This window comes from Rhineura floridana, chromosome 7, assembly GCF_030035675.1.
Source record: "Rhineura floridana isolate rRhiFlo1 chromosome 7, rRhiFlo1.hap2, whole genome shotgun sequence".
NCBI lineage: Eukaryota > Metazoa > Chordata > Lepidosauria > Squamata > Rhineuridae > Rhineura > Rhineura floridana.
The window spans coordinates 22,886,048-22,912,052 of NC_084486.1; the positions used below are offsets into that span (position 1 = coordinate 22,886,048).

Sequence of the window (26,005 nt, forward strand, 5' to 3'; positions counted from 1 at the left end):
CACTGCAAAATTGTTCCAGCTGCCCAGTGTGTCTCTGCATGATATACTGTTTAGACCTGATCTTCATGCCTTGCCTCTTGCTAGTTGGAAGACATGCCCAGAAGAGTTCTTCATGGAGAAACACAGGGTACAGTAGGGCCCCGCTAATATGGCGGGTTAGGGACCAGGCCCCCACCATAAAATAGAAATCGCCATAAAGCGGGGCCCCATAGACTATAATGGGCTGCGTCGCGCGAAAATGATGTCAAAATGACGTCAAAACGGCGCACAACGGAAAAATCCCGCCGTATTAGCGGAACAAGCGCTGTAAGAGCGGGGCCTTTCCCTAATTGAAAACCGCCGCATGAACGAAGCGCCGTAAAGCGGAACGCCATAAAGCGGGGCCCTACTATATAACCATGTGTGAGAACATACAGTTTTTTCTCTTCTAAACATAAAAAGGGTTGCGTAAGAAATGTGCCTTGGTTCTCAGACATTTAGGAAACCAAGGCTCAGTACTGCTTTTCTATTGCCCTAAAAAGCTGGGGAAAGTTAAGCATTTTTAAGTTAAGTTGAATTTTGTCTCCCATGTAAATTCCTGGAAGTTTAACTTTGGCTGGATGATGCCCTTGGTTGATTCATTTGGTCTACCTTTAAAATACTTTGAGTGGCTGTGGGATATAATGCTGTTCTTTTATTACTGGGGTTGCTTTAATTCTCAGGAAATGACTGACTGACAACAGTCAGAAGGATAATTTAGAATTTATTTCATGTCAGCGAAAGCATCCCCCAAAATGTTTGTTATATACATTTCCATTTAAAAGTGGTTTTAAATGGAAATGTTTCAAGCAAGATGCCAACTCTATAAGAGCTTTGGCACCACATTTGAATGTCTGAAGCACCATTCAGAAAGTTTGATTTTGTGAAGCAAGTAACGGGATAATAGTCCACAGGGGTCAATATAGAGAACCAAGCTCTAGCTACACCCACACAGAAGAAAGAACATCAGGAAATATTTTATTTATTTATTAGATTTGTTAGTCGCCTATCTGGCTGGTTGTCCAGTCACAGATAAGTTGACAAAAGCAGTTTGCACATGCGATTGGATTTTTGGAGCACACAGGAAGAAGTGGTAGTGCCTGAAGCTGGATTTGTACACCTCTTTCTGCTGTGATCTTAGTTTGGTTGCTGCCTGTGAAACATTTAGCTTTTGAAGTGAAAATGTCAATGTTAGGTCTGTGCCCCCGCCCTAGCTTGATTGTTCTGGAAAGTATGGGAATGCTTTTATTATTTGAAGAACCATTGCTTTGGGATAATTATTGGTGTATTATTTATTTATTGATTACATTTATACTCTGTCTTTCTTTCATCATAGAACCTGAGGGGGCATACATGTGGTTCCCAGGCAGTCTCCCATCCAGGCACTGACCAGACCCAGAACTGCTTAGCATCAGCAAAGGGGTGGCCTTATGTGCCTTCAGACCATGCCCTTGTTTCAAATGCTGTATTGAAACTGATGCTTGAAGTGGTCCATTGGGCTTTGGACAAAGCAGTGCTAACAGACTCATAGAAGCTATGTGGTGCATGTGCACACAGAGATTTTCCTAGTCACCTCTTTCTGTTCTCCATAGTGGAAGAAGTTCGTCACATGTTCTGCCTACTGATTTTCAGAAGATGTCAGTAGCCTTTTCTTAGTCCTCTCCATATGCATTTCCATTTCTGGAACAGACTTACATTAGATTCTGTCAGATTGAGTTTTATGTGCTAAAAATTACAAAATGGTCACCAAAACATGACCATTGTAACTCTCACCATTGGCCAATAACTAAGTACACCTGATCATCTAGTTACTAGAACTACTTGTCAATCTGTGAATCAGTACTGGCAGTCTAAAGCTGGCTCACCTGTCCAAATAAATATATACCCCCAGACCAAAATAAAAATCATGTGATTAGTGTGCTCATGTGAGCAGTGGAATGTCAGAGCAATGAACTTGCATGAGATTGTGGCTCCTCTTCCCTGAACTGGAAAATTACAAGTTGAAATTTTCCAGTTCACAGAAGGAAAGGGGAGATTTGAGTAAAAAGTCTGCTTTGATGTTACACTGTTTATGTGAGTAGACCAGCAATATGAGCTGTTATTTATGCACAGTGTGGAGGAGAGCCTGGCTGAGAGTCCAGAGTCTGTGAGTTCAAATCCCCACTTGTGTCTCCTGGGTGTAAAGGGCCAGCTAAAGATCACCCTCACAGTGAGTGGCTCAAGGGTTATGTGCCCTACCACCTGTGCAGCCGTGGGCAAGTTGCATAGTCCCAAGGAGCCCAATTGCCCCCCAGCTGGCAGTTGCGGACAAGGAAGGGGCTGGCTTGTGCAGCTGTGGCAAGCTGAGCAGGCCCTAGCCAGCTGGGGAGGACTAGCCTCAGAGGGAGGCAGTGGTAAACTCCCTCTGAATACAGCTTACCATGAAATCCCTATTCATAGGGTAGCCATAAGTCAGGATTGACTTGAAGGGAGTCCTGTATTTGTGGAAGTGTAGTTAACTGTACGAACCAACTCTGGAGAGAATAGCCTTCACTCAGAATGTGTTTGGAGCCTAGATGTTGACACAGCAACAGGAAATGTTGCTATATTAAGAGTGGCAAAACTAGGCTGCTACCTGCTTGTAGTTTCCTGGTTGGGATGTGGGGGAGACTTACACAGGGCATGCTTATTTGAGCTCATTCTAATGACATTTCCCTATGTATAAACAATGGCAAATGGCTTTGTGAGATCTATCTTGGTCAGCTGAAGCTATTTTCTTTTCTCCTTCCCTGCTGAATGGTTATTAGCTTTGGGAGGAGGATCCCAGGCATCGTCCTTGTTTCTTCTGTTGAATCATTCATGTCCCATTCCCCCCACCAAGACAAGGAAGTGAAAATGTTCAGTCTGAAGAAACAAGGTACTGGGGGTCTAGTATCAACAAGATGAAATGTTGAGGTCTTTTTCCTTGTCACTGGGGATATATATTTATTCATTGGGTGATAGAATTTCTGTTTACCCCTTCCCAAGGGGCATGCAACTAAAATCAATACACAGAAAAACAAAATTCCCAGTTAAATAAATGTTACTCCCTTCCCACTTGATTAATCCTGCCCATTGAATGCCCAAATCAAAAAGGAAGGCTTTACTGTTCTCTCAGAAACAACAAAAGATTGGAATTTGCTGAATCTCTAGACCTTAGAGGCTAGGGGAAGGAGGGAGTGCTGTAACTGTGGGGCAGCTACTGACAACACTTTTCTACATTCTTTTCTCTTTGAATTTGCTGCATGGATGGGGTCGTCAAGAAGAATCACAATGGTGCAGATGAGAGAAGGTGGTCTTTGCAATATTTAGTACCCAAACCATTAGTGGCTTTATAAGTGAAAACTTTTTAGATGCAAACCAACACCTTAACTTGTATGTGACAGATGCTGAAGCACTGTTTTAATGCATCATCTGCAACCCATCCCAGCAAGGAGGTTGGCCACTGAATTCTGCACCACCTGAAACTTCCAGGAAGTCATTATATTAAGGGCAACGCAATATGCAGTGTATTACAGTAATTCATCCTCAAGGATCTAAAGGCATGGATGACAGATAAGTCCCAATGGATAAGATCATGAAAAAGAATAGTTCTGCTCTGTTCGATGCTGGTCAGGCTGCATCTGTAGTACGGTGCCCACTGCTGTTCACCACATCATAAGGAGGATATTAGAATGTGCCCCAAGGAGGGCAATAGGATCTGGAAACCGAGTCCTACAAGAAACTGTTTGAAAAGGCTGCATATGTTTCACCTGCAGAAGAAAATAATGAAGGGAGAAGGGCTGTCGCCCAAATGATGAAGCAGGCTTGTACTCTGTTGCTCTAGGGCAGGGGTGGCAAACCTTTGGCACTCCAGATGTTGCTGAACTACAATTCCCATCATTCCCAGCAAGAATGGCCCAAGGGCAGGGATGAGGGAGTTGTGGTTCAGCAACATCTGGAGTGCCAAAGGTTCACCACCCCTGCTCTAGGGGGTAGAACCAAAACCAATGGATAGAAATTGCAGGGAAGCAGATTTTAGGCAAATGTTAGGAGAAGCTTCCTCATGGTAAGAGCTGTTTTGGAATGGATTCAATTGCCTCAGGAGATGATTGGTACTCTGCTGGAGGTATTTAAACAGATGACCATCTTTCAGGGATGCTGTAGATGCATCCTCCATTGTGGAACCTACATTGATAATAGGGTTGGACTAAGTGATGTCCAATATCTCTTCCAACTCTGTAAGCTTATGATTTGACAATAAAGTGGGTCATAACTTTCTCACAGGATGGAAATTAAAAATTTTAGGGAGACTATTACAAAAATCCAAAAGTTACAGTAGCAGTTTAATACCTTTATTAAATTTTTAAAATCACAAAGAACTGAGCAAGCTTTTTGGTTCATCCAAGTTCTTCATCAGGCTGAAAGTTAAGCAAAAATAAGACGAAGAAGAGTAAAACAGACAGATTTTGCTGGTCATTATGAAAGACATTGTCTGCAATTTGCAATTTTTGTGACCTTTGAGTTAGTCACAATAAAGGGATTATACTACGGCAGGGATAACACACATCTGGTCCTCCAGATTTTGTTGAACTTCAGCTTCCATCAGCCCTAGCCAGCTTGTGCAGTAATAAGGGACAATGGGAGTTGTAGTCCAGCAGCATGTGGAGGGCTACAGGTTAGTCACCCCTTGACAAGAGTAATCAGGGGATACAGTAATGAAAGGTACACCCATGGAAATATTATTCTTGTTTTTCTAAGATGGGAGTAGGAAGGTTATGTTCCTTGGTCCCTCCAGCAAGGCCTGACAGCTTGTAATGAATATAACTTATGTGTAAAGCTTTCTGCTTCTTGCCTTAAGGAGCACTGTGCTGGTCACATCAGTCTAGACGTGTGGCACCAATAACTGTCTATTTCTTGTTCCAGCATGACCCACACAGTATGTTAAAGCCTGTTAATGTGTGATGTTGGTGTTAATGCCTTTTAAAGCTTTCACATGCAGCCTATAAAAATGGTGCAAAACATAGCAGAGACAATTATTGGAAGGTGTTGGGAATGTAAAAACGGAAACCCAGGGAAGTGTAAACAAATCGATCATGTCTGCAAAACGTAGCTCTTTGAGAAGACCAGGCAGAGTTTTAGGTTTGCTTGGATGAAGCAGAATGAAAACGTGAGGCCAAGAAAGGAAGTTCAGACATCAGACAAGTTCCAAAGAGGCAAATCCAAACCACCACCACCACCAATAAACAAAAACCCTAATGATACTACAAGGGAGGTATGAGTGCAGCATGAGTCTAGAGGTGCAAAGTATTTTTTTTTCAAAAAGAAAAGAAAAGAAGTCTGTGATCAATCTTTTTCCATTAGTCAATGCAATCTGACCAGTTATCCTATTGGTATAAGGAGCAGGAGTAGATTTGGACTGTATCAGCCTCCTGGCAGCAATGGCAGGTTAGACAAGTCAGCCTCATAAACCATGGTATGAAGTTGGCTTGTTGAAAATCCAGACAGAGTTTGTTTTAATCTAGGATCTCTGGTTCATATGTAATGCTAAACTGAGATGCTTTAAAAGTGAAACTAAACATGGCAGAAGTCCTCCTGGATGTGATGGAGGAGGAGGAGAAGGAAGTGAATGAGCCCTGTGGAGGCTCACCTGTGTAGCACTAAAACATGGCTTAATGTTACATGTGAACACAGCTAGTGAAACAGGAAACTCAGAAGCTATAAAGTAGGAACTGAATCAAGAAAACAAGTTCCAGATAAATGGTAAAAGCAACCATTGTTCCATTCTTAAGAAAATGAGGTTTTGGCAGTTCCAGTGAGTAGAGGTGTATACTTGGTCAGTCTGAAGAAAAAATTCTCAGCTGTTTAGACCAAATGTGAATTTTTTTTGGATAAGTAGGCAAGAAATACTGTGGATTAAGGCCAAAGTTTCGCTGATTCATACTCTTGGTTTTTGATGGAAGAATTTGGGTTAGGGATGTTTATTCTTTTCAGTAACTTTTTCATCCTCTTCAGAGGACAAAAATAGCAAAGTGGCATTTCTGATTAGAATTTCCCAAGACTTTCATTAATGAAAGACTCTGTGGAAAATGAAGCATCTTGTTTGTAGTCCCTGCCTTTGTCTGATAGCAGTAGAATTACCATAGCTTTCTATCATGTTCTTAATCTTCATGTGTGTTATATGCGTCAGAAGGCACAGTGATCTAAAGTTAAGTGACTTAACGTAGGCAAATCACATCATACAACCAGCAGGCACAATGATACTCTTTGCTAGCTTGGGAAATTTGTGTTGTCCACTTTGACTAACTATAAATGCCAACAAGTTATAGTGTTATGAGATAGTAGGTAAGGTAAATACAGAAGCAGCGATGTGGTGGAACAAGCAAATCTAATGTGTACTGAGAAAGACTGATCCATGCTGATTATTCTACCAAGGATGAAGGCTATGGGAAATGTCTTCACCAGTGAGACACAGAAAAGTAACATTATAAATAGATTTAAAACACACCCACCCACACACCACTTTATTTGGTACCAAGGTAGATATTTCATTGTACGTACAGTGTCATTTTGTGAGCAGGAAGCATTACACACAATAAATAAAACAACCAGAAATGAGAGTTCTTTAAAAGAACTGGCAGGACTGGAAACAAAATAATTTAATGACAAGATGGGAGAAAGATAAGAATGGGTTGGCTACGATTATAAAAATTCTGGTGGTGGGTACATTAGAAACATGAACTAATCAGAGGCAGAGTGACCATTGGTTGGGTGTATGAAGTAGAGATAGCCCTCCTTATATTTGCTTGGTTCACCCACATTCATACACTATTTCCCCCGCTCCCACAAAATGAGAAAAAATGGGAAAGTTATAAAGCAAATCCAAAGGCTTATAGGAGTGTTGTCCCACACCCACTTATTACAGCTGCCCTCTTGTTCCCCTCCAAAGTCATTCTTGCCACATCTCAGCCCCCAAATACGTACTGACCTTATTGGCAGGAGCATAAGTAGCACCAGAGATGAGCGGCAAAAGGGAGAAATTTTCCTTCTATGCCTGCCTCTCTCCCTCCCCCCACCATATCATAACAGGAGGTTTTGAAAGAACTATAGTTCCCACAACATACCTAATATGAAGGATGATTTCAGTGGGAAATGAGGCTATCAACATTAGCCTCATTCCTTTGTCCACAAAAATGCTTCAGGATGAATAAGATCAGTTATGTAGGATAGAGTGAGTGATCCTGCAGCCATATCCACACTCTTCAACTGTATACCATTCTGTGACTTCTAGGCACGGGGGAGAATATCCGCTAAATCAGACTTGGTACTGGACTCCGACTGAATTCAACAATCCACCATTTTTTCGGACCGGCACTGGTTTCTTGCGGTGGGCTGCGGCTGTAATCGGCACAGACTTTGTAGCTGCGATCAGCACAGATTTCCCCCCCAAATTTTTTCTCCTATTTTGTGTAATTATCTTTGTAATTTCCTCAGTGTTGCTGCATTTGTATCATTGTAGGTGTGATAACGACCGCCATTATATATTACAAAAAATGTTGTGTTATTATCGCAATATAATGCAAAAAATTGGCTGCCTGCCCTGCCCTAGGCTATATATGTCATCAGTGTTAATTGTCAAATCATCCTGCAATTTTGTGTTTTTCAAACAAGGCAGCTCAGAGCATTCTGAATCTCCATCCTCTTGCGCAGGAAACATTATGATGATGAGAGAGACTGACCCACTCAATCCACCCCACTTTCATTGCTGCTGTCCTCAGCTCATGAGGGTTTCTCTCTCTCTCTCTCTCTCTGCTAAATGTGTGTGTGTGTGTGTGTGTGTGTGTGTGAATAAAAATACAAGGTGATACTAGTGGTGGTGCTGATGCTGCTGCAGTGGTGCTGACAAACTAATTCAAGAATAGTGAAAGGGAGGAGAATCATTAAGCAGCACATCAGTTAGCCCAAGGCAAGAGACATACTCAAAGGTGATTATCTGCCTCATTGATATGTAAATAGGGGGAAAACCCATGTGGACCACTGTGATCATTCACATAAGTATTTATGTTAAAAATTACAAAAAAAAATTTGCCCCATCCACAAAAACACCCCGCACATCGAATCAACAAACAAACAAACAAACAAACACAGTGGATCGAATTGGCAAGTGCCAAAACAAGCAGGAACAAAAAAAGGGCAGATCGGGATTGAACAATGGACTGTCAGAATACAAGTGGATTGGAACTAGGCAGCGAACCTCATGCCTTCACAGTGCATGCCTGCAAATGCAGTTTTCAAATGTCTAGTCCTTACTGCTCCCATCTCCTTTCCTCTACTTAAAGGAAGGAACACTCACTCTAGTCCAATGTGAACACTAGAGAATGGCTATAAAAAAAATCAGTTTCATTTCAACATTTTGTTTCATTTCCCAACTATTCCACCATATTCTAGTGTGACCACAAAACAAAATTGTGAGAATATGGATGGAGAAATCATTCTATTTCTGGTCCATTATCAATTTCACAAATGTTCATTCAGAAGTCCATACTGTCCTGTTTCCACGTTAATCTGCCATTTTATATTTAAACTTATATTTAAACACATTTTATTATATAATTTATCATAAAATGTGTATTTGCATATGCATTTTATCTCAATGTATACATTTTATTTTATTAGCAGAAACTATATCACACCCCCTTTAGGATGCACACCTTAACATGGTAAGAGGGTTTGAGAGTGTTGAAGAAGCTGGGAACAATGCCGTCAGGAGTCTCCTAGCAGGGGCACCCAAGGCAGAAAGGCAGACTAAGATGCATCCAAACTCAGAGGAAGGCACTGGTAAACCACCTCTGAATACCACTTACCACAAAAACTCTATGAACAGAGTATCCAAAATGCAACACGAGATAGTGCTGGAAGATGAGACCCCCAGGTCAGTTGGCACTCACCGAGCTACCGGGGAAGAACAAAGGACAAGTACGAGTAGCGCTGTGAATAATGAAGCAGCTGGGTCAAAGCCGAAAGGGAGCCCAGAGGCTGATGCGTACAGATGCGAAAGATGAGTCTGGATTTGTATGATGCACACAATAGGAACATGGAATATGAGAAGCATGAACCAGGGAAAGTTAGAAATTGTCAAGCAAGAAATGGAATGTATCAACATTACAAGACTTGATGTGAGTGAATTGAAATGGACAGGAATGGGACACTTTCAATCAGGCAACTACAAAATATTTTATGCAGGAAATTAGAAATTAAGAAGAAACGGGGTTGCTTTAATAGTGAGAAGTGATGTAGCCAAAGCAATTAGGAGCTACAACGCAAGGTCTGAGTGAGTGATATCAATGAGATTAAATGGGAAACCTATTAACATAACCATCATTCAAGTCTATGCTCCAACGGCAAACACAGAAGAAGAATTGGAGAGATTTTACGCAGAGGTACAGAAAGAAATTGATCACACACCAAAACAAGATGTGCTGATCATCATGGGGGATTGGAATGCAAAAGTAGGGAACAGAGAAGAATTAGGAATCGTGGGGAATGGGGCCTAGGAGACAGAAATGAAGCAGGAGAAAGACTTATTGAATTCTGTGAAGCCAATCATTTGTTTCTTGCAAACACATTTTTTGAGCAACTGAAAAGATGACTGTACACATGGACATCACCAAATGGTCAATATAGGAATCAAATTGATTATATAATTGGTAACAGAAGATGGAGAAGTTCCATACTTTCTGTGAAAACAAGACTAGGAGCAGACTGCGGTACAGATCATGGTCGTATTGAAAATCAGAGTAAAGCTAAAGAACAACAACAAAGCAATCATAATGCCAAAATACAATTTAAATACCATCCCAGAAGAATATAAAGATCAAATAAGGAACAGATTTGAGGCTTTAAACTTAGTTGACAGAGAACCAGAAGAATTATGGAGTGAAGTCAGAGACATTATCAGGGAAGAATGCAAAAAGACAATACCTCTAGTTAAAAACAGAGAAAGACCTCAATGGATGAGTGACAAAACTCTTAAAATGGATAAAGAGAGAAGGAAAGCAAAAGCAAAAGGAGATAGAAACACGGTTAGAACCCTAAATGCAACAATATAGCAACTAGTACAAAGAGAACTATTGCAATAGTTATTGTATAGAAATAGAAGGGGATAACAAAAAGGGAAGAACAAGAGCCCTATTCCAAAAGATTAGAGAAATGAAAGGGAAATTTAAACCAAGAGTAGGGATGTTGAATAATCAACAGGGAAACACACTGACTGACTGAGATGAAATAAAAGGAAGATGGAAACAATCCACTGAAGAACTCTATAAAAGAGATGCCAGGATGACAGATTCATTCATGGAAGAACCGTATGATGTAGAACCAGAAATTTTAAAATGTGAGGTGAAAGCTGCTCTTAAAATACTTGGAAGAAACAAATCACCAGTAACAGATGGCATACCAATAGAGTTGTTACAAGCTACTGAGACTGAATATGTCCAGATTTTGACAAAAAATTGTCAAAAACATGAAAAACTAAACAATGGCCCACAGACTGGAAGTGTTCCATATACATCCCAATTCCAAAGGAAGGGGATCCCAGGGAATGCAGTAATTAATGAACTGTTGCCTTAATATCCCATGCAAGTAAAGTAATGCTCAAGATTCTACAACAAAGGCTCTTACCATATATAGAGTGAGAAATGCCAGAGGTCCAAGCTGGATTTAGAAGGGGAAGAGGCACCAGAGATTATATGGCAAACATACGTTGGATAATGGAACGGAGCAAGGAATTTCAGAAGAAAATCACCCTGTGCTTTATAGATTACAGCAAAACCTTTGACTGTGTAGATCATGAAAAACTATGGAATGCTTTAAAAGAAATTGGAGTGCCACAGCATCTGATTGTCCTGATACACAACCTATACTGTGGACAAGACGCTACTGTAAGGATAGAATATGGAGAAACCGATTGGTTCCCAATTGGAAAGGGTGTGAGGTAGGGGTGTATTTTATCACCCTATTTGTTTTATCTCTATGGAGAACATATCATACGGAAAGTGGGATTGGACCAAGATGAAGGAGGAGTCAAAATTGGAGGGAGAAATATCAATAATTTTAGATATGCAGACGATACCATAGTACTAGCAGAAACCAGTAATGATTTGAAACGAATGCTGATGAAAGTTAAAGAGGAAAGCACAAAAGCAAGACTACAGTTGAACATCAAAAATACTAAAGTAATGACAACAGAAGATTTATGTAACTTTAAAGTTGACAATGAGGACATTGAACTTGTCAAGGAGTATCAAGTCATTAATTAAAGAAATGAGAAGAAGGCTAGGACTGGGGAGGGCAGCTGTGAGAGAACTAGAAAAGGTCATCAAATGCAAAGATGTATCACTGAACACTGAAGTCAGGATCATTCAGACCATGGTATTCCCGATCTCTATGTATGGATGCGAAAGTTGGACAGTGAAAAAAGTAGATAAGAGAAAAATCAACCCATTTGAAATGTGGTGTTGGAGGAGAACTTTGCTCATACCATGGACTGTGAAAAAGACAAATAATTGGGTGTCAGAACAAATTAAACCAGAACTGTCACTAGAAGCTAAAATGATGAAACTGAGCCTATCATACTTTGGACACATCATGAGAAGACATGATTCACTAGAAAAGACCATAATGCTGGGAAAAACAGCAGGGAGTAGAAAAAGAGGAAGGCCAAACAAGAGATGGATTGATTCCATAACATAAGCCACAGACCTGAACTTACAAGATCTGAACAGGGTGGTTCATGACAGATGCTCTTGGAGGTCTCTGATTCATAGGGTCGCCATAAGTCGTAATCGACTTGAAAGCACATAACAACAACAATATCACACATTTTGGAAAGTGTGAAATCCAAATGATCTACTATACTATACTATGATCTGCACATTTGTCTGGGACATTCAGATCAGGTCAGTTTGCTTTGAAATTCACAGAAATAGAATTCCTCAAGCATCCCTAAGCACGGATGCAGAGATATATAGATGAATCAAATAGCAAGGCTTTGTAGAGTGAGTTTAATTCTTAATGGCAGGAGACACTTTTGGGAGGGAACAAGTTTGAGTCCCCACCCTAATCCTGTTCTCAAGTACATTTCTTTAATGTCTCCCATATAAATAAGTAAGTGTATGCATTTACTCCTATGTGGAAAAGTAAAGTTTTGAACTTGGAAACCCTGCTGTGGTGAGAGCCCAAACCTTCCATAATCTCTTGACACTATGTAGCCTGATCCCAATGGACATGAATCCCACAAGGGAGAAAATGCTCTGCACCCTAGGTTCCCTTGCAATTCACTTGCCATGTATCTCCAGGGTCACCATTCCACCAACGATAGGCTTTTTGCTAATATATTTAAAAGTTTGTTAGAACTCTGGCAATTCATTGGATTCTAATTCCAAGAAAGTATTTTGTATGACTTCCAACTTTTAACTGGGACTGGAGCAGGAATAGTTGTTTGTTTTTAATTAACGTATATTGTTTCTCTACCATGCATGCAATGCAATTGGGTGTCTCTTGGACTTTCATTTAAGCATGGATTGATTTGCATTTGCTAGCCAAGAAGACAAAACACCTCCTTTCCCACCACACACACACCATAGTTCAAAAGATAATTACTTTTTCGTGCAAACATTATGCATACTTCTAATGCTTTTGCTTTCCTATCTGGTTGCGTAGCAAATTTGTGGAAAATATAATTCATTCTAAAGGAATAGCATCCTCATTCATCATCCATTGCAAATAAAGTTCCTTTTTTGGAAATAACTTTGGATGCTGGTAAAATGTGAGATAGGTGTCAAACCCAAAGGAGGATTGTCTCACTATTTGTCAAGTTCTGCATTAATATGAAGAATTAGACAGCATTAAAACCAGCAACTACTCTGCCGTTGTGCTTCCAATACTGCAGATCCATAAAGTGATACAGTTAAGAAGGAATCACAGGTTTGTATCCAATGTAGCACTGTGTGAACGTGTGAACATCAGTGCAAGGATATCTGCTTGTGCAGTGGAACATCCTCCCCCTCTCCTTCCCCCATGCATCTCCTAAATATGTTCTAGGAGTTCCCTCAAACCACTGGAGCAGATTTTGGGGAGAGGGGTGGGGAAAGAGAAGGGGGAAAGTCCTCTTGTGCAGGTGGAAATCTTGGTGCTAACGGGACACATTAGTTGAATACCTTCTGCAGTATCTGAATTTGCAAAAGGCAATCACCAGAATGATAGCATCGATAAAATATTTTAACTAGTAAATTGCATCATCATTGTGCTTATAATAGATCCATTGATTCCAATGTGTCTGCACTAAATATTACTAAAAATGGATCCAAACTCTAGTAATTATGAGCATAATCAGTTTTTTCCCTAGCACAGATGGTATAATAATATTTCTCTTTTTTATTTTTTCTAAAGAATTTGTCTTTTTAACGTTTAAAGTTCCCAGCACTTGCATACTGCATTCATTTCAATGAGATGCGGAGTATGGTTAAACCTACATTTAAACACTTCTCATCCTAACAGAGTTGTTGTATGGGTAAAATGAAGGAAAACTAATTTACTCTGAACTTCTTGGTGGAAGGGCAGAGGTGCTAGTTTTACACTTCTGGATTTACTGGTGGGCTTTTACGAATAACCATCCCTTAGACTCCATTATTGCTCTCCCATAAGGGAATATTGGTAATTTGCATTGTATGGTTGCTTTAGGAATGGAGAAACTCCAGATTTGGGCACACTATAAGTCAAGCAAATAAGTATGTCATTGCATTACAGTACATAAACATTTAGGCCACAATGTAGCACAGATATGTGAAAATGCTGTATTGAAAACAGTTTGTGGTTTAATGAGGAATTCTTAATGTTATGGAGGGAGGGTGGAGACATTGCCGTGAAAATGGCATTTTCAGCAGTATCCCTATGGCATGGGTCATATGTGCAGCATATGACCTGCCTTCTATAACCTTACAAAAGCTTTCATATTATTGAGCAAAAATATTAAGTTATCCATATTTATTTGGAGTTGGCAATGTTATCTGCAAGGACAAAATCTAATGTTCCTAGTTTATTTCCGTTGTACTAAAATAACCATCGCTTCACAAGTTAGGGTTCTATTTTGTTGTGCTGCTGTTCCAAAATTTTAAAGCCTTCTTTTTACAGACAAGGCAGTGAATAAGAATGTGAAATTTAGCAACATCTCAGGTGTGGTTCTCAGGTCAGTTTGCAGATTGGCCTTGATGGAAGTCACTGTGGGTTGCATGGCAATGCTTTCATGATCTCATGGCAGGAAGTGTTGCATTTAACATGTCTGCAGGAAATATAAGTGAAGGCCATGGTTGCTTCACCACTGTTCACAGAGATGTTCACTGAGGTGAAATTAACATTGCAAAGCACAGTGATAGCAAATTGCTAAAGACATCTTTACCTATTGAAACAACAGGTCTTAACTTAAAACATTTTGAGCCAGATACACAGAACTGCAGCAATATTTCTGGAGCCCAAATGTTTACCCATACCAAATGCCATCAAGGCTGGGGCCATGATCAGAAAGACAGATTTGGGGATACAACTGAAGGGCAGCAAATTATCACTTATGTAATTCAGAATTAATTATCTGCCCCCACTAGAGAGCACTATTTTGATTTTGTATCACAGGCACCATAATGACTTGGGCTATCTCTGAATATGGGGACTTTCAATGGCAGATTGTTGTTGTTTTTAATTTGACATACTAGTAATTTGTTCAATGAAAATTCCACTGGGCTAGCAACAGCTCCTGCAATGAAAATATGCAGCTCTTTGGATCCTGGCCATTGCCATTGCTTTTTCTTTGCTGCTAACTTTGAAACACCAGAAATATCAATTGTATTTCTCTTTGACAGATATTCGTGGTCTGCAAGGATTTCTGGACCAAGCTTCAAAGCTAGGACTTGACGTATCTTTACAAAAAGTAGACAGAAACATCAGCAGGGTTTTTGCAAGCCTTTTTACTACTATGAAAACAGAGGAATTGAATCGCTATAGAGATACATTACGAAGAGCTATCTTACTTCTGAGTCCAAGGGGAGCACAAACCTTTATCAACGAGGTGAGTACATTCTTTCTGGAATTTTGTATGGGGAGTTTTTTTTAACTCAAAATAGATCACATTGTGCCTCGAAAGTTAAAGAGTTATTTTGAGAAGGTGTGCCTATGCATACTAATCTGCTGCAATATTAAATAGTCAGTTTCTAGTTGTACTTCTAGTAAAAAATATATGTGCAGTCCTGGGAATTTTTTTGGAAAGCGCTAATGCACACAGATGTGAGAGACACTTGCTGACTCTGGAGTATCTGGGAAATACTTATATCTTCCACATTCATGTTATGGACTTTAAGCTGGGTCTCAACAGGCCTGTGTTAAAAGCTCTGTCAGAGGTGTGTAGGTAAGGCCTAAATAAGCCTGCATCCATCTTCAACATTATATCTGAAACCCTCAAGGTTCTCATAAAGCAGGTTTGATGTGGGCTGCAAAGCTAACATGTGTGTGTAACAGTAGTATTTCTGTTTTGAAATTGACAATGAGTGAGATTTCATATTGTCTCAGTTATGCTGGAGAGTACTTGAAGAGCAGTGCATTAGTTGATGAATTGATCTTGTATTTTCAGGAATATCAGTTAGACCATGAAAACCTAGATGAGGACATGGGACTGCAGGGAACTGTTACTTTTAGTTTTGGGGGTAAGGGGGATAAAGAATTAAGGGAGATGGCTTAAAATGCGGACTGGGAATGTGAAAGGGAAGGGATAGCACAGCAGAAAACTTTTTCTTCAGCAATTTTGGTTATCTGAAATGTGGTATACCTGACCATCTAAAAAGTAATAAAGAACCTCAAGTCCAGGGGCCAAATATGGCCCTCCAGCCTTTCTATCTGGCCCTCTGAGATCTCATCTGACAACACCCTCTCCCCCGGCCACCCCACTCACTGGCACTGCTCTGTGTCCTCGTTAGACTCACTGGAATGTAGTGTTGAAATGAAATAGGATAATGCCTCTTGCTTGCCTGAATGAAGGATGGAGGTGTGTGTGTATATGTGTAGAAATCTCTGAATTTTGCAAGTCTGGAATGGAGCCTACTGTACAAGGGTAAGAGTCATATCCATTGCTCCACCCATGTTTTGCCTTTGGCCCCACTTACCACTGGCATGTGGGCCCCAGAATGTTGTCCGCAGGGGAATGTGGCCCTTAGGCTGTAAAATGTTCCTTACCCCCAGTCTTAAAGATATAATTTTCCCTTTTCAAGCATCCTTTGTGTCTGGCCTAATAGCTGTGATTTGAATGTTCTGTGAGCTGAACCATCTAACAGTCCCATCATCAGAAGTATTTAATTATACAAGTAGTAGTCCCCATGCACAGCACTACTTTTATTATGGCAGCTCAATTACTTTCTTATTAATCTACAGTAGAAAGTAATTATTCCCATCTTTTTTTTAAAAAAAGAAAAAAATTGAATTGTTGGAGAATAATTACTATTCAAGTATAACGGTTGGACAACAATTTGATTATCACCATCTTGTGGGATACTATTGTCATTTATTAATTTTCTCACATTGTCTTCTAAAATGAAGTAGATTATTAGTAACTTGAAAATCAAAGACACAAGTGCCAGAACTCAGGTAATGCAACATTTGTGATACCTAGGGAATGTGATCTCAATTGCTCTTTGTTGTGTTTTTATTCTTTATCAAATATGACATTGAAGTATTATTGTAGTTCATCACTGCTTTATACTCTACATTTAACGTTTTGTTTAATTTAGCAAGGGATTGGCTGCTTTGTTGTTGTGAGCATAGAATGTAAATTTTCATGATAAAATATGCAAATGACAGTGGGCTTTTATGGTATGGATGGAAAAAGACTGAATGAGAAATAAAAAAGAAACTCAGTGAGCATAGCAAGAACTTTGTGGAAGCCAGTGGTTTCTAAACTTTTTGCCTCAAGGGAACCCTCTCCTTATTGATGCCTGCTAAAAAACCTATACATGCCTTCAACAGAACCCTTGTGTGTTTCAAAGTGTTCTGGAGATTTTTCTAGAGTGCATGCTTAGTTCATATGGGCCACTCTCTGTTGTCTTGTACAAAGTGAGAGTGCAATGGAATACATACAGCACTCTTCTATGATTGCAGTACTGGCAGGCAAGATACCTTTCAGGAAGGTTTGCCCTCCATTACTGATGGTTTTATTGAGGAACTGACAATGAGCTTCTGAGCCAACCGTAGGCTTCCCAGAACCAAGTTTGAAAGCCACTGGTGTAAACCATTAAAATAAGTTCATCCAACTTGTAGGCTTTTCAGTGTGCTTTGAGGATCTCTACTGTGATTTTCTTTCAAGCTCTTGAAGGTTACTAAGTAGGCTTTCAAATATGCTGAAAAGAAAATGGTTAAATCCGTTATATTTCTGTTCATTCTAGCAACCATATTTCATTACATGCTATCAAACCAATCACCTCTAAAATCCATAACTCCTGCTAATATTCATGAGGTTTGCATTCACGTGTTGGAAGGGCAATAGCCCTCCAGGCCTGTGAAGTTTAAAGGGTAATGCACTAAATGATCATGCTGCTTGGCCCATCCCTAGAGAAAAGTGCTATTACAAGAATTATTAGGGCTAATGATCCTGATATTTTTCCAGATCCCTGCAGGAGTATAAGACTGGGTTGAATTAAGAAGTAATTTGTTCAAAAAATTTCTGTTACTGAATCTTGATTTATTCAGAAAAGCTTTAGGAAAGGAAAGTTGAATAATGGAAGTATGTAATCTCTCTAAAGGCTCCACACATTTGAAATATGCTAAAGGGAATAATTCACTAATCATGTGGGCCATATGGAAGCTGGCAGGTTACTTAACACCATAGTGTTTATGAAGCTATGGACCCCCTGCACACCATTACAATTACTGGAGGAATAAAGTGTAGTGTTTTGAGATGGTTTTGAGCAAAGCATTTGAGATTAAATGTGTTTTTCATTATTTATGGAGAGAAAGAAATATTGTCCCATTTCCAACAACCTCCAAAGGTTTCTAAATTTCCCATCATACTGGTGCAATTGGGGAGCTGTCCAGCACAGAAGGAGCAGGTTTTAGGCAAGATGGACTGTAGCAGCAATGCAGTTGACCAGCCAATGAGTTCAATAAGAGCACAAAGAGCTGGGCAGAAAGAGATTTTGCAAGAGCCAGACAATTATTTATTTATTAGTTAAATTTATATCCTGTATTTCCTTCCAGAAGAGCCCAGGGTGGCAAACAAAAACACTAAAAGCACTCTAAAACATCTTGAAAACAAAGGACTTTAAAACATCTTTAAAGAAACAACAGCTTTTAAAGCATCTTAAAAACCAATTCCAACACAGATGCAGGCTGGGATAAGGTCTCTACTTAAAAGGCTTGTTAAAAGAGAAGTGAGCGGTTGTGCCTCTGATGCTTCATCCCTTCCTGAAACATCACAGAACCCTGACCTGGAGCACACATTGGCTTTTGCTTTTTCCTCCCACATAGGAGATGGGAGGTCTCATGCAACCATGTGCGTGCTATACCTTCTCATTGCATATCTCTTCCCAGGACCTTGGGGGGGGTATGATGGAGGATTTGGAGTTCACCAGTATACCTAGTCAGGAGAGATTTTGCCCCCTCATTCTGGAGCCATCCTGGGTGGATGCCAACTCCCTTTGGTCCCAGTATGTTCAGAGGCCACAAGTGGAATGCTCTTTCTTCAAGGTCTCCTCTTTCTGGGTCCAGTCATGGATCAGTCCTGAGTGATATTAAACTAATAAAGAAGAACATATGGCAGACTACCTGCACAAAATCAAAGAGAATAAAAATAAAGCTTTGAGAAAATTTGGAATCAAACAACTCCAAGTCAAACATATTATGAACCGTTTATTGATTACCCACAGTTTGTTAAGGGACTGCACAAGTTTTAACTAAGCAGTCATAAAGAACATTAGGAAATATCTACAAAATTCATTGCTAATCTGGAATCATCAAGGAATTGGTTCAAGGTGCAATGAGAAATAGATCTGAGCAAAGAAATACTACCAGAAAATTGTTATTGCATTTGGAAGAATGTTCCACACTTCACACTATGCATGTTTTTAATAAGACAATTTTACAAATTATTGTTTAGATGGTATGTAACACTGGCAAGATTAAACTGATTACTTACTGTGCCATAGATCCTATCTTGGCATTGGTGAATCCCTATAGCAAACATACTTTGTATCTTCACAAAAGCTACTGGGATTCTATAGCGGCAGAAATCAAAAGTATGGCCATGATTTAGCAAAATGCTCCTGGTGATATATGGTTATCTCAAGGGATCAGTATTCCATGAAGATTTTGAAATAACTCCTAACTCAACTACTGTAGGCTAGCTGATTATTTGTCACAATTGGGAGAGGGGATAATCTGCCGTGATTCATGGGTAGCAAGAATATGGGACATGGACTATGTGATGAAATTATCAAAACTGATAAATGTTAGAGAAGGAAGGCAATGAGACAATACATTTAAAGAGAAATTTAAAGAAAAATGTTCAAGATGCAATAAATCCATGTAACCTTTTGATTGAAATATACATTTTAAACCTAACTTTCAATATGACAAGTAATCATAAATTTTTGTTATAAACATTATGTTTAAGATCTTTCTAAATAGTACAGGGGATAGATGTTATACCTATATGTACAGTATATGTTATGTTACTATCCTCATTTGCCTCCTGACACTCCCAATTGGCCTCCAGTAACAGTAAATGACATCAAAGAATTGATCTAGCAGTTAAAACGTGGGGAACCTCCAGGCCCAGATGGCATCCCTCCAGAATTATTTTAATAAAAAATTGGTGGGCCTCTTTGTTGTCTCTATATTTTCACTTATTAACAAATTGGGTGAATTCTCTTCAAACTGTCTGAAAGCCATTATAATACCGATTTACAAGAAAGGCCCTAGAGATGACCCCAATAATTATTGTCCTATCAGTTTATTATCCATTATAGGAAAAAAATATGCTAGTTTTTATGTAACAACCTTAAAACTTGGATTAGTAATATTTTGGGGGAAGAGCAAATTGGGTTCAAATCAGTACTCTAGATCACTGTTTAGCATTGTCACATTTAGTAGAGAAATACGCAGAACCAAAAAAAAAGAAAGAAAGGTGCTTACAGCCTTTATAGATTTAAAATCAGCTTTTGATCTGATCTCACGTGAGAGATTATGGAGTAAACTGAAGCAACCAACCTTGGACAGGAGACTGCTATTCTTTATTCAAAGTTTATATCAAAGTAGATTGGCTCAGGTATGATGCAGCAATAGTGGTCATTTATCTGAGGTAGTTTTTCTATAGGAGGAATAAGGCAAGGTTGCATCTCAGCCCCACCCTGTTTAATTTGTACATTTCTGATCTGCCCATTAATTTGAGCTCTATAGCTGCTCATCCTCCTAAATTAAACTCTTCCAAAATATACATGCAGATAGTGCAGTTTTAATTTTGCAAATCTGGTTAGGTCTTAGATGACTGCTCATGGGATTCGCAGACTACTTACTGTAGGCAAGAATATCTAAAGATAAACTACACAAAAACAAAAGTCATTGTTTTTTCCAATTTTTTTCCAAAAATAGGGTTAAATACCCCTGGTCCATGTGTGTTAAATACTCCTGGTCCATGGGTGAACACAGATTAGAACAAGTCAACTCTTACAAGTATTTTGGGATTTGATTTTGTTTTACTCTTCCAAGTGCAGGCTAAATTAGCAAAGGCAAAGGCTGAGCACACAGTCAAAAGCAATTTTTAGATTTTTCTATTCAAAAGGAGGCAAATATGTTCTAGCAGCTTTACAAGTGTATACAGCAAAAGTTGTCAGCCATATTTTATATGGTTCCCTGGGCTTATATTTTCTCTAGAAAGAACTCAGTCCCTTTTTCTTAGAGCTACACTGGGTACACCCAAAAGTGTGGCTAACACTGCCCTCAAATTGGACGCTGGACTCAATTTATTAAGCAGCTTAACATAGACATATTCTGTTCATTATTGGCTTAGATTTTTTTCTTCTGCTTCTCCAATGTCTCTGGTTTATGAGGTGTTACTTGATTATTTTATGTCTAAGGAAAAGAGAGCTAATTGGTAAAGTGAGGACTGTTGGTTTGTCTCCTTCTTATCTCTTGTCCTTGGACCCAATGCAAGCTAAATCCATTGTTAAACAGAGAATAAAAGTTATGGATAACCAAGAACTACATGCCTTGGCAAATGGGCCTTGTTCACCACCTACACTTTTTAACAATTCCGAAGTTTAGAAGAGCTGTTCTGCTGGCAATATTTTACTCTCAAAGATGTTAGAGGGCAGGTTTGCCACAGTTCCTATTAAGGATAGGTGATGCCATGTGTTTTTTTACTGTAGATTTATCAAGGGGTCAGAGAACAGAGAATCTACCCCCTTATGAGGCAGTTTTCCAGTCGATCCTGAGAGATTTTTCTGAGTATTTTCCTGGAGGGATCCAACAAATTCATTACTGAACAGTTAGCAATATTTGACTGTAGTAATATCTCTTAGACATTCAATGACTGTTAGATCTTTAATCTTCACCTTTGTTCTTATTATTTTATGATTATATATTTATCCATTTGTGTACTTTTTAATGGCTGATTGACTGCAATAAAATGCTTATTTATCATTTATTTATTTTATTTTATTTACTTATTAGATTTATATCCCGCCCTTTCTCCAAGAATGTTGTTGTTGTTGTTTCTAATGATGTATTTTAAACTGTTGCAAACCACCCTAAGATCTCAGGGTAAAGAGCAGGTAATGAATAATAATGATAATTATGATGATGATGATGATAATGATAAACATTTTATGGAGGAATTGCTAGTTCCATTAGAATTGCAACTAAAATAAATGTTCATGGGTTTCTAGTGATTTTTATATAACCACCATTTCATTCCTGAGTATGCAGTAACAATTGCTAGTGGGTTGGGAGCAAATCTTTATATAGCTTTTTATATAATGAGCAAAATGTTGTTGTTTGTGAACAAATGAGGAGCAGGCTATAAAAGGTGAGCATTCTGAAGCCCAGTAGTATAAAACTTCTGTGCATGGATGCAAACAAATAGGATTGTTAGATGAGATAACCTTTTGCACCCTGGGCTCTATGACAAGTTTTTAGCTATAAGACTTGATTTTCCCCTGGGTTGTTACTACTTTGTCTTGAGATCATTGATCAATGGTGGCTGATGGCTGCATGTCAGTGGGACAGTGGAATCTGCTCCAGGTTTTAGTCTGAACTTTCAAGGAGCTGTCCAACACCTTGAAAGTTCAGACTAAAACCCAGACTGGATTCCACTGCCCCACTGACATGGAGCCACCAGCTGCCACTGCTTGAGATGCTTGTTACTACTTTGTCTTGAGATGCAGATATGGCATAATTAGGATGGTGAGGACAACAAGTTCTGGTATGTGGCCTGCAGCTTTGATCACTGCCATCAAACCCAGTCCTTGCCAGCTGCCATGACAAGGCAAGCAGGCAGCTACAGTTGAGGTAGTGGTGATACCGGTGGTGATGGTCTTGGTGGGGCTGCGCCTGCAGAAAGTGTTTTGAGTACTTGAATTTTGTTTAATCCTTCTGGGTGGTATTAAATTCTACTTCTATTTATAGATCCATTGAAGCTAACTTAAGTTCATTTAATTTCAATGGGTCTTCTGTTCGGAGGGCTTAGTTGAATACAACATATCAAGTTCAGATTATCTCAGTTGAGACCAATGGGACTATAATCTAAATATTCCAGTTCAATTGTTTTGTGGATTAGTTTCCTTGGCCTAGTTCTTTGTATTTTACTAAGAACAGTCATGTCTGAAATGATCCAGATGTTTTCCAGCATTTTAAATTTAATAGTGAAGGCTTCTGAAAATTTGGTGCAAGGGTAATGATTATGCTGAAGCAGCATCTCAGATGAATTTAGCTTTATTGATATATTTTCCAGTGGTTAGGTTCTTTTGGATGCAGACAATAATGTTAATCCAAACACATGTAAATTCAGGCTTTTGCATTTATCCTGCTCTAATCCTCTTGAATGGAGCATTTCAAAGTTATATGTGAGTACCTATAGAATGTATGGGAAAAAGCCTGATCATACTGTCTGTTAAATTAATCGCTAATGATTAAATCTTGTTTCAGCATGAGTAAATTATGTGATGCATGTGGTTTTATCACACGAATAGGTTGCAGCTCACTGAGGGCAGAAGACTGCTTAGGGTAAAGAGATACATTTTTTTTTTAATTAAAGGGTCAGAATTGAAAAGCAAACTGAGACAAAGAGGGAATTGTTGACATTAATATTCTAAGATGTATTTTTGCATGAGAGACATTTGTTGTTATTAATGTAGCCTGCCTGAAAGTTCACTTGAAATGTTACTCACTGTACATTTCATCTTTGTCAAGTTCACTCTTTCAGTAATTTTATTTGTAGGTTTCTTGGCCTGTCTCCATTTTTAGTAGTGCTGTCTGTGTGTGTGTATGCTCACACATGTACATGTGTAAATATTCCCCCCAAAAAAATTGTGTTGAGGAAGTTCACTTTCCACTGCCTTTATTCCTCTGATCAGTAGTTGCTTTGGTACCACTTTTCCTTGGTTAAGGTTTCTTAATTCTTCACTGAGTCATCCCAAGCAGTTGGTGAACATGGTGATGCTATCTCACTTACAGCACAATCTTAAGGGCGCTGGGGGGATGTCTGAGGGGCCATAGGATAGTGTGGACTTCTCTCTTCACAGCTAGAGAAGGAGGTCTGCCCTCACAGGTCTCCCCGTTCCAGTAACACAACCTTCACAGACATCCTTCCTCTGCTGTTAGTGCTCCAGAGGTATGAAGGAAAACAGAACTGTTGATCCAAAGCTCTTCTGTTTCCGATGCACACCTCTAGCAAGGGAGGAAAAATATGCAGCCGTAGAACTGGTATGCCCCTTCCACCATCACCACCACCACCACCACCCTTCTGTCTTGGCTGTCACGAGACCCAAGGTGCAGCACTTTGGGTTTGATGTTCTACCACCATGGATTGTCCCTTCAGAGCAACTCCTGAAAAAATGTCAAAAGCAATAGTGGTGGAGAACCTTTTAATCCTGATTATTATTATTTTTTGCAAATATTTTTGCCCATCTTAGCTTTGTCCTAGTTATTTTTCATTGCTATATTTTTATTATACACCTCTGCCTTTCTGTTATAACAACATGGTGGACCTCTTGATAATTTGTATATCTGCTAAGTTTGTTTGTGGGGAAATCTGTGTAATTTTTGGAGGGGATGATCTTCTAGGTTCAGGGTTCCAGTCACTCCATTCCACCCCTTCCATTTAGTTTTGTTTGGTCTTCCCCTCTCCTGCATCCCCCATCAGTCAGCATTCCATGTCCACTGAACATACTTGGTCCTCATTGGGCTGTTTGGGTATTTCCCATCCATTTTGGATTTTTGAGGGTTGGGTGTGGTTGATACACTTGTACCCAATCAAAGCTTCATTAAATTAGTTAATTTCTGCATTGATGTCTATGGGCAGCTCTCTTTCCCATCCTCAGGAACATTTAAAAATAGCTTTTCACTATGAACTAGGAAGTAATCTATACTGACAAATGAGATGGTTCCTTCTACCCTTTATATGTTTCTCTGACTTCCTGTCCCAACTCTTCCATTCCATTCCCCGCTTGTACCCAGTTATCAGGTGTTTTTTCCCCTCTCAGACTCTCAACATTCCATGCCACTGAGTTGTGTTTATTAACTTATTTATATAGCACTGTCTGTATACATGACAGTTGACAAACACAGATTTGGCAGGTCTCTACCCCCAGGAGGCTTGAAGTCTAAAACAGGAAAACAACAGATGGAGGGGAGAGAAACTGAGGCAGGGGAAGATGTGATTATTTCAATCACATGTAGTTTGGCTCAGTTACAGCAAGGTATACCCACCCAGTTTATTTCCCCCTGCAAGTTTTTATACGCATAAATACTTTTCTCTTGTGTGTCAATGGTGTGGTTTTGACTACACCAGCACAAATACAGGAAGACTTAAATCAGCATTGATGCATAGATTTAAGGTATATGAAATACTTTGGATACAATTTAAATACAATATTTTAAATATTTTGTCTCATTTTAAGTATCTAGACATTTGGAATGCAGCAAAAAACAAGGTTTTTACAATGAAAGTTAGGGGAAATTGTATGAGTAACTGTGTTTTATATATTTCCATTGAGCCCAGAAATAAAATAGAAATCCCCAAATCTGCAGGAGTGAAGCTAGGACAGTAGTTCATGTAGGTGCCATGCTCTGGTTACTTAACACAATAATAAAGGAAAACTGTCTTATACCTAGGGTTGCTAAATCTCCCATTTTTGCCTGGAGACTCTAGATTTTTGGGGTCCTCTCTAGGTCTCAGGGTGAATCACATTAATCTCCATACTATCATATTTTTTTTTTAAAAAAAACTTTCTAGGTGGTCTGGATCACAACATATACACCAAAATGTCAGCTGCACCCTCCAACTTCTGTTAAATGGCTGGCCCCTCTAACCCCACGTTTTCAGGTTTGTAGCCATTAAGTGAAGTCAGGGTTGTGATTGACAAGGGATTTATTGACCTCCAGACAGTAGCTAGACCCCATTCCAGGGCCAGAATACTGTTGGTTTTGTATGGTTGCTTATCTGAAAATCTCATAAATTGAGTAAGTATATAGCTTTCAACAAAAGTCTTTTTCTCTCTTGTGTGCAGGAGTCAAACAAGTTTAAATTTTCCTGGACTGTCAAAGAGGGCAGTGTTTTCCCAATATGAAGCTTTAATCCAATACTCACTTTTCTGAGAGTAAAGCTGCAATGCTAATCCCACATACCTGGGAGTAAACCCCATTGAAATCAGTAGGACTTACTTTTGTGTAGACATGGTTAAGA

General features: G+C 39.3%; 1 protein-coding gene across 3 annotated transcripts in view; it reads left to right on the plus strand.

Annotated features, from left to right (window-relative positions):
• Positions 1–26,005, plus strand: part of GRID1 (glutamate ionotropic receptor delta type subunit 1) — a 1,096,368-nt gene that overhangs the window by 584,179 nt on the left and 486,184 nt on the right. For all 3 annotated transcript variants that reach the window (XM_061635045.1, XM_061635047.1, XM_061635044.1), the window contains exon 3: positions 14,928–15,133. In XM_061635045.1, coding sequence (XP_061491029.1) covers positions 14,928–15,133 — 206 coding nt within the window. The remainder of the gene's footprint in view (positions 1–14,927; positions 15,134–26,005) is intronic.